Source organism: Limulus polyphemus, unplaced genomic scaffold (assembly GCF_000517525.1).
Source record: "Limulus polyphemus unplaced genomic scaffold, Limulus_polyphemus-2.1.2 Scaffold568, whole genome shotgun sequence".
Taxonomy (NCBI): domain Eukaryota; kingdom Metazoa; phylum Arthropoda; class Merostomata; order Xiphosura; family Limulidae; genus Limulus; species Limulus polyphemus.
The window spans coordinates 480031-490470 of record NW_013666178.1 but is presented as its reverse complement, the minus strand read 5'-3'; the positions used below and the strand labels follow the sequence as shown (position 1 = coordinate 490470).

At 36.0% G+C, this 10440-nt stretch overlaps 1 protein-coding gene across 1 annotated transcript in view; it reads right to left on the bottom strand.

Moving 5' to 3' along the window:
• LOC106459152 (L-carnitine dehydrogenase-like) overlaps positions 1-10440 on the bottom strand; it is a 63778-nt gene that overhangs the window by 23704 nt on the left and 29634 nt on the right. Inside the window, exon 6 of the mRNA XM_013918746.2 lies at positions 9777-9871. Within this exon, the coding sequence (XP_013774200.1) occupies positions 9777-9871 (95 nt within the window). The remainder of the gene's footprint in view (positions 1-9776; positions 9872-10440) is intronic.

The window sequence follows — 10440 nt, the reverse complement described above, 5'->3', positions numbered from 1 at the left end:
ATCTCTTCTTAGTTACTAACCTTTGTTACTCATTTACTGCTTATCATAGGTTGCTAAGCCTTATGAAATTTCCCACGTGGAGGATATGAAAAGATATTTTTTTAACATTTTATACATTTTTAAATAACCAAAAAAATCATAAATTACTATGTAGATACCATAGAATTCTACTATAATATACCAAGTGTAGTAAGTAAGCTGTATTTTGGTCTAAAAATATGAAATTTCGAGCTCACTAAAGACTTACCTTATCGTTTGAACTCTTGTGTGAAAAGAATGAGATTAACACAATAACACGTCAAAATGGCTGAGAAAACTACTAGGGGGACATTCTGAGTTTTTGATTGGTTGTTCGTGTTATATATAGAATTAAGTGTATATAAGGAACCATTTCAAAAATGCAGAGAGGTGGGGGGTCACTTTGTTTGATTCAGTACATGAGCGATATCTTAGCAAATAGAAAAGATAAGAGGTTCTTACTTTATATTCTAGCTCGTAAATATTGGTAGTTTGAGTTCCTAATTCGTACGAAACTATAAACTTTGTATTTTGATATCACAAACATCTAATATGAACCAGTGCTGCATTCAACATAACTCGTGACACACAAAAATTGATGTTTAGCTGTGTTTTTTTAATATTTACTTTTAAAGTAAGAAATTAACTAACATATAATACTAAAATGTTAATTATAATCTACAATGTGATACCAAACTTATTGACGTAAATTCATAAAATAGTAGTTCAATAAAATTTGAATGCAAGTCAACCAATGCAATGACAAGGCCTTTGACACGTGACCCATCATGATAGGGTTATGGTCCTCTACAACCACATCCAACAATACAAGCACCCAGGAAAGATAAAAACAGCTCAGACAGACCAGAGTATGGGCTCTAAATCTCAAGGATATTGAAAAGGGAACATCTATATCTACGGAAAGATAAATATCAAACAGTAAAGTTTTCCCCAAACTGGTGGAGTTATGAGACATAATATGGAGAGTGATCTTCAATGTCTTAATTGCTACATGATTATGTGCATGCAAAGGTTGAATGGCATCACCAAGTATTAACTAGTAACCACATCATATTCTCTTTATTCTTCTTGAGGACATTACCATCTCTTGAAACACCAAAACTGAGCATGGAATTTTGTCTAGGACAATAGCAGAAGTATATGTAATATGCAAGAGTCCAATCTGGAAGAATTCATTCAACAAATGCAGTCTCATAGTACAAAGTGACTTTTTATATACATTCAATTAAATGATTATGTGACCCCAAAAGCTCTGTAATTGTTAAAAGTAATACCTGAGTTACAGAGGTGTGGACTCAAGTGTTAACTAAGCAGGGAACAGAAAATAACTCACCTTCTAGGGAGTTAATTTGGGTTGAAGTATCACAGTAGATGCAAAATTTATGTAAATAATACATTAAGAATGTATTCAAACTCATCTGCACTTTGGCCTGCAGAATATCCTCTAAAAGGGTACATCAAATTGTGTGCCAAAGATATTGCCAACTGGCAACTTTTCATAAACATAACACAAAATTGACTTTTAACATGAATGGGAAAAATCCTGGTAAACAAGACAGATCAACAGTCCATTTGTTAACCCTATCTCTACAGTCTTCCTATAGTCATGGGTCAAAGGCCATGTCATCACGTTAGTAGACTCAAATTGAAAACTTTATTGAACTACTATTTTATGAATGTATGTCAATAAGTTTGGTACCAAATCATCGGATAATTGAAAATTACCTGGAGGGTATAAAAATTTTGTATGTGAAATTTGAAAATGTTCTGATGCATAAAAGTATTTTTTAATCTGAAAATCAAAATTACTTTGCATGTTGGATAGTCAGAATTCTGAAATAAAAATTTCATGTGAAAATCTTTAACTAAAAAATCTTAATACTTAATTTAAAACCTGATATCTTGTGTAGGAAAGCCTTGTAATGTTTACCAATAACCTGCAAAATTTTGTAAAGATACATGTAATTATCAAAATCATAGCATGATTTATTGTAAGGAATAAATAACTATCCGAGACATTCTGAAAGATTCACTATGTGTGAGATAACAACAAATAGCCATGATTGGACACAAAAGGTATTCTATTGAACAAGAATCAGAATCAGTTATGGCAAGTAACGTAACAGGTGAACAACACAAGTTTTAAGTAAGAAGGCATGATCATGATACAAGATCAAGCCTTTTCTAGAATTTAAAGTATATGAAGCTTAAAAAGCATAGATATCAAAATGTCATATGACCAATGCAAATAATAAAAGAAATATGATCAAGCAAAGAGGTTGCTAAGGGATCCGAAGGAATAAAAGTCAAAAACATAATACCAAATCAAATTCCATTTGCGACAATGCCAAGCAATTTGGGGTCATTGAACACAAAATGTTCAGAAAAGGTCTGAATAATGCATATAAAAAGACAATGGTGGCTTCCTTGGCATCTGAAAGTAGCAGCTATGGAAGAAGTTGATAAGCCATGTTTAGTAAACAAATAAAAAAAAAGAAGCAATTTGATGAGGAGTTGGATAATTAAACAAAAAATATCTGCCTAACACAATAACTCCTGAAGATAGCCCAACAGAATTGATAGTCAGCCAGGGAAAGTGTCGGCATGAATAGACTAACATTATAGCCGCCACCCACCAACAAAGAAAATCCAGCTTCTTGGCTAAAGGACTGAACAGCAAATCTGCTATCAAGCTATGAATATTGAACATTTTTGTGAAAAATGGATGTTTGAAATTATCACAGAATATTATTCCATGATACTTTATTGTGACTGTTTCCACTTGAGAAAGTTGGCATAATTGGGCAAATTATGATTGAGAAGATGGCATGGTAGGTAGGCATAAAGGAAAATGTTCTCCCATGATTGAGTCAGGGTATCCACTGGCAGAGAATTTGGATCTGGAGCCCAGTAAAGTGGTCAAAGTAAAGAAGGTATCCATCTTCAAATTATCCAGTTGTTTGCTAATCAACTGAAATACCAAAGTAGGCCAAAATGTTTATAACACAAGGAACACAACAGATTCAAAGGTGAACATATTGAGAATGAAGACAAATAGATAAAAAAATTATAGCAAAATAAAGCTGCCAAAATAAGTATCACTCAATTTGTTAATGTTAGCTACCACAATGGGGCTGTCAGTATGAACAAACACAAAATGATGATGATGAAAGAAAAAAACAGCAGTAACTTAGGACAGGTACATTATACAGCAAAAAGCTCTATACATGACAATGTGAGCTGTTGATTTTTAAAGAAACCAAGAATGGGAACAACAATGATTACTCAATCCAGTACCTAATCCTTGAAACAGGCATCTGTGAGAAGATGCAGGTCACAAGGAAGAGAAAGAAAAGGAGATGCTGGTATTGTTATATGCAACTAAGAAGCAAGATCTGACTTGAAGTTATGCCCTTGACCATGCCTCAAGGAAAATCCTTTATGATGAAAGGCCATCATCCCAAAATCAGAAAGAATATTTTTTGTAGTAGGCATGGAAGATAGAAGTAAGAAGACAAAACTCCAAGGCCTACAACACTCTAAGAAATGGCTAGACTGTTCCGTGAACCCTACTGATTCAAATTTCATTTGTATGAAACACAGTGTTAGTATTAAATGGGATTTCGGGGTGTTAATATTTTCTTACACGAAAATGTATTTCTGACAGGTACTTACCTCCTCTTACACAAAGCTATCTTGATCTTCTTTTTGCCTTCTGTGCATTGCTAAAAAATTTTCATGCTCAGCTCACCAGTCTATATACCCTTCCAATTCCACGCCACTTTTGAACAAGTACATATCATGTGACTATGCTCTACTAATTGTATTGCACCACCTATACTGGTGCAGCTACCTCCCTCTGCTATTCCCACTCAATCCACACTTTCGAGAATTGGCAGGATCTAAAAGAATAACACCAGCAGTGTGGAGGAGGGGTGGGAAGCATGTGAGAAAAGGTAAGTACCTATCAGAAATACATTTGCATTGTAAGAAAATGTTAACTTCTGATACAGTCTTACCTCCTTTCACACAAAGCCAGAATCCCACAATGCAAAGGTGGAGGAGCACAACATTGAAACCAAGTGAAAAGCGACTGCCCAGAATGAATGGGTATGCTCCAAGATGAACCAAAGCACACATGTGGGGCATCACACTACTTCAGGAACAGGTATGGCTTTTGACCTGGAAGAGGGAATTGAATCTGGTATGGGCAGAAAAAAATGGATGTGCAAAAGTGTGATTTGTTCTGAGAGGTGTAATCCACAGTAAAAAACAACCCAACTTGGCTATGTATATACTCAACCTCAACTGGACAGATGAGGTTCTATAACTTGTCCTCAGCATTAAGAGGTTGAGGATCAATCAGATAAAAGCAAATACAGAGTAGCATAAATATTGTGGCTAGGGCATGTGGACCATGTTACGTATACACATGAACCTCATCTGTAAGTAAAAATTGTGCCATATGTTAAGTAACCGGAATTATGAAGAGAAAGTTAATGTATCTGAAACTGGATAAATTCCCAAAACCACTGTAAGAGCAAGAAGTACAACAAACTAAACTTGGCATTGCAAGGTCATGGAGTTGTTTCACACAACCATAAGAACTGGGCAATATCTGTAACTAGAATTAAGAGCAGAAATCTTAACTCATTCAACTATGCAGGGAAGAGACATGCTGTATCCCGAATTATGAGGAGGATATGAAACATTCGTTCAACTGCAGGAACAGTGTATGTATGTCCTGATGCTGGTATTATGAAGCAGATGAAGTCCCCCAAACTCAACCATAGGAGCCGGGAAGGAACCACTTGCAACCAGAATTCAAGAGAAGGGATGTATCTGCTGCACACAACTGTACAAACAGGGCAGTATCATCCCAAACCCAGTATTACAAGGAGGATCCCACATAGGACAACTGTCCACCTGGGATTAAGAAAATGGAAGGAAGAAAACTAGCTTTGCCTCTTCTCACTAAATGGATAAATGGTAAAAGTCTACAACACACTCAAGAGGAAGTGGTAAGGACTTCCTTGCTTCACTTGGAGAAAAAAGGGGGTAAGTAAATGTGGTGGGGAGTCCAGAGGAACATCACACTGGAGAAAGTGCAATGGGTGTCCATGATTCCCTATTTTGAAAAAACAGGCTGTCCCCAATTTATTCAATCAGGGAACAGCAGGGATGAAAGTCCATGATTGATGGTCCACAATGAAGTGAAGGCCCAGCATGGCCAGGTGGTTAGAGCACTCGACTCGCAGATAGGCTTTGTGTAGCTTTGTGCAACATTCAAAACAAACAAACAATGGAGTGAAATTTATGGATACTAAGAAACACATGTATATACATACCACTGGGTATGCAACTAGTGGTCTTGCAGAACACCCTATCTCTACAGTGAGCATTATAGTGCAGCCAGTAATTAGTGCAGGTTTGGTTTGAGGCAAAGTGTACCTGACCAGGCAACACCTGCCACACAGTGGGATCCCATTAGCAGGGTAAAAAAAGAGAGGGTCTCTGAAAAGAAAACATAAAAAAAATGATGTGATAAGATTTACCCTAGTCAAAGACAGACTGATGTGTGTAAAATCACCACGGGAGGGGGATAACATTTAACTGAGAAAGATACAGCCAGATCATGCACATAATGAACAACAAAGGTATTGGGAGTAGTCTACATTCCACACTCTGGCCTGAACGATTTCTCCAACAATGGACAGTGAGGAGGAGAAGGAAATAGATCTTGAGGGAGAGATAGCAAATGGAACATATCAACAAAGGTTGAAAAGGAGAATTGAAAAGGGCATAAATATCAAAATTAAGATCCCAATCAGGCAAGTCAAAGGAACATGGAGGTAGCATGACTCGAAATAAGTGGAGAAGGAGAGAAATGACAAGAGAACATAAAACTTGGAGAAACGGAAGGTGTTCGACAAGGCCACCCAATAGCTAGACACAATCGAAGTGGACAAGCTTTTGTCAAACAACCAGGTGAAGAATTGGGAAAGATGAGGAATGGAAGCCATGTCAAAAATACCAAAGGCACAAGGTAGAGTATCACCTTTTGTAAATGGACATGGAAGAAGGTCTTATGGATCTGGAAATGAAAGATGCAACACATGGAGCCAGTCCCTGGGCTGAGGCAATAGACCTGACAAAAGCCATGCATGAAGAACGAGGGTGGTGACATCTGGATGAACAATGCCTAACCAATGTTGATGGAATATAGACTGAGACAGAGGTAAGGGTAAGGGAGGTTGTACAAGTAAAGGTTGGAGCAGTGGGAACCATGTTTGTGCTGGCCGATACAGAGGCCATCCATATCCCACAGAGGAAGAGATGTAGGCTAGGCACAACTGAGGTTCAAATTGAAGAAAAACCCAAATAAACAAGGTATTGAATAAGGGCAAGAACAGCCTGCTCCTCTTTTTTCATAAAACCAGCTTGTGCTGCTTCTTGTAGGAGCAGACGAGTGTTGTCTCTGGACTGTAAATGGGAATACGTGAGCAGGAGTCAGTCATCCATGTATTGATGAGTGCAAAGACCCATACAGTGAAGATGTTAGACATAAGTTCTTACCACTGGCAAAACACATAAGGAGCCGAGGTTAGTCAAAACAGTAGGAAAGCTCGACTTCTAGCTATAAATAACTCTTGGCAATGTGGGTACTGGGAGGACGAATCCTGAATTATGGAGTACGAGGAGAAAAATTGGATTCTAGTATCAAAAATGTAAGAAATGTGGCTGAAGCATAGCTCAGCCCTACAAATGTGAAGTAATGAACACATCAGTGATGTAGCAATGCAAAAAATTAAGCCCTACCCTGAAGAAAATTATAAATATAAGGTACATATTTAACAATGACGAAGACAAAAAAACATTATTCAAATAGAAAAATGAATTAGATGTTACTAGTAGGAATTATACATAAAGTACAAACTATCTAAAAATACTTAGTTAACAAAGTAATCATTAATATTGAATTGAAACCTTTGAAGTTTACAAAATAATAAAGAAAGTGTAAATTGATTAAAATTACCTCTAAAACAATGTAATAATCAATACCTAACTTACAATAAATTTAAATTAACTTAAACAACAAAGAACACATAAATATCTAACTTACCAAAGTCCAAGCACTGATAACATGAAATACTTAATTCTCCCGTGTGTAAAGAAGAACAAAGCCACACAAAGGGTATCTGAGACACACCTACCACAGATACTGCAACCAGGTGCAAAGTGTACAAGTTAAACAACTTACCACTGATGCACTGGGAGATCTGGAAGCAATAGGAAGAAAGGAGGAGAAGAACAAACCTCCACCAAAGTGAATGACATGGAGGCATGGCAACAGAAGCAGGAAAAAGAAAACTAGTAAAATCACCCTCTGTCTCAAACATATAGAAAAAACTGAATATGCATCAACCATTGACCTGAGTAACCAGCTGTAAAAAAGGGGTACGAAAAATGAAATCTATTGAAGAGGTGTAGAGTGTGGCAGACCAAAATAAAAAGGTGCCAGAAATAGAGAGTACAAACTGCCTTCTTTATGACTGAATTCTCCCTCAGCAATAATGACAGGTTGAATAGGAGAAGAAATTGCCTGCTGATCATATGAATCTAGCTCCCTGCAAATTAAGGCCTATACCTCCTCTGCAGATAAAGTCAAACCTGATTCCTTGGAAGTCGTACCAGTAGCATTGTCGACTGTAATGGGAACTATTGTAGTCAATACATTGAATCGCAAATTCATACAAAGTTCACATATAATTCAGTAACAAGAAACAATTGTAAAAATAGAAAAAAATATCCTTGAAACAACTGAATGCAAACACAGTAAAAGAAAACTGTTTTAAAAAATTGAAATGGCAAATTAAGCATAATCATAAATAGTAGCCACATGCAAAAAAAACCCATCGAAATGAAGTTTTGTCCATCAAGAAAGTGAGGATTGGGCAGGAATAGCAGAGGGGGCTAGCTGTGCCAGTATAGGTGGCACAATACTATTGATAGAGAGTAGTCACATGATATGTACATGTTCAATAGTGCTGAGAAATTGATGGGTATATAGATTGGTGTGCTGAGCGTAAAAATGTTTCTAGCAATGCTTAGAGGACAGAGGGAGGTAAAACCATATTGGAATTGGTAGATAATTAATTCAAGAGACATGGTCAGTTGAATGGACAAATGAGTGTGTGTAAAATAATGAATGTAAAAAAGAGTAACATAAGCCAAATGACTATGTAAAAGTGAAAATTAAAGTTGAAGTAAATGAAAAGATCAGCAAATGCTTTGACTATTTGAAGAAAAACATATGGAGCAGATGCCAAACTGCAGAGAAGAGCAGTGAACTAATAAGCCATCTCCCAATGATGTGATAATGGACAAACAGGGATAGGAAGATAAGCATCTTGTTTATCCACCTTTGTCATCCAATGGCCTCAGTAAAAAAAATCCATAACATCCTCATGTTTTTCATTTTGATATGAGATGTATCCAAGTAAAGACTGAGTTAAGACAGTTTTCATTGGAACCACAAAGAAATGATAATGAAACTTGGAGAAGTGTAATAAATTATTTTGCCTGTTCCTTTTTGGAGGAGATTTGAGACTTCCTGGTCTAGAATTTGTGAGCAACAAGCTTGGAAGGAAGAAGAAAAGACATTCAGACTGTACTGAAGGATCTGTAGAACCCAATGATCAAACAGACGAACCAATGATCTGAGATAACTCCCAACAGTCCAGAAAGGCAGATAATACATGGAAGAAGCTCTTTAGTGATCAACTGAAAACTTTCAAACCAAACCAAAATGGGCAGGATGGAAAATTCACAATAGGTCAAATTAGATGAAAACAAAAAAGAGCCCACCAAAAATCAAACTGTGGGTCAAAACTTGAGAATTAAGATAATTAGTGGAAGATATCCCCACTAAAAGTTTACATACTTTTATTTCTGAAAGCATCATAAATAACAAGGATCAAGAAGTGGAATACATAAAAGTATAAGAGAAAAAATCAAAGCAGCAGAAGTGTTTAGAGAATTAGGGCTTGCTGGCAACTCCTACTCTTTACACGATGATGGAAAACATACCTGAGCAAAAGATTTTTATTTATCACCATCATGAGAAAAGAGTGAGTGTTCTGCAAGAGAGTAACCACATGAACATAAAGCCCACCAAGGACACAAAGAGACAATTCAGAATTAACAGCCTGAATATCTTAATCCATAAATGTTGACAATGCAAGCAAAGGATCTCTCTGCACATGAAAAGTATGCCCCATGAGTAAGATCTCCAAAATGTCTAGAATTTATGACCTTAGTAGAAACACTTGCTGTAATTGTTAACATCAGAAGTTATAGTGAATGAAATTAACAGCATGTCTGTCCAAAAAATATAGCTTATAACAGAAAAGTACAGAACATATACATTCTCCTAACAAAATGCAATAAGTCAATCAGAGATGGAAGAGTGGAGTAAATTGAAATATGCTCTGCATTGTGTCAAGGGCATTAAGAAACTAAAGTCACATGGTTGATGATAGCACAAAAGCAAATTCAACAAGAAAAGGCTTTTAATATTTCAGAGATAAGCCTACATGAATTTGTTTCTTTTACATGATTAAAATGTTAATTTTATGGTAATATGTACTTTACCTTTGGTTAATATTGTAATTCTGATATAAACTTGCATTTTAACTTTGTTTAATAAGGTTATTCTAAGTGAAAGTGTACTTCACCTCTGGTTTCAATGCTCTTGCAAACACTTCATCCAAGTTCAGGTACATGGTGGTTGTGGCTATTACGGCATCTGAAGTGGCACAATGAGAAATTCCTGAAAATAAGCCAAAAGATAAGCAATCCAATCAACATATAACAATTTCAAATGCTTTCAGGGGTTCTCCATACAGATGACACTATGCTACTAAATCTTTATTCATTCTAAACACCACAACAATATCAATACCTAAAACAAAGTTAGCTTTTTTTACAATTTCTAGTTTCATTTAAAGTGTTAATATTATTTTTTTTTTTGAGAAATACAAAATGCTATTTAGTAGGTGAAAAAGCTTTTATTTTCAATGCTATAAAATATAATAAAAAAACATATCAGTACAAAGTTATCTAAACACTTACAAAAATGTGATATTAAAAGCTTGGTAAGTATGTATCATTTTGGGGTTAAGCTACCTGACAGGTCAATTCCATCAACAGGAATATAGCCTGACAGATAAGTCAAACTGCAGCTAACAGGAACATTTTTATTGTTGAGGAATATTGGTTTTGTATTTAGACTAGTTTTAGAGTTAACATGACTTATGCCCTTAATGTTTGGAAAGGACACTTGACTCTCAACTTTATTAGGACCCATGTCTGGCTAGTTAGTTTGACTACCTTTCTCAA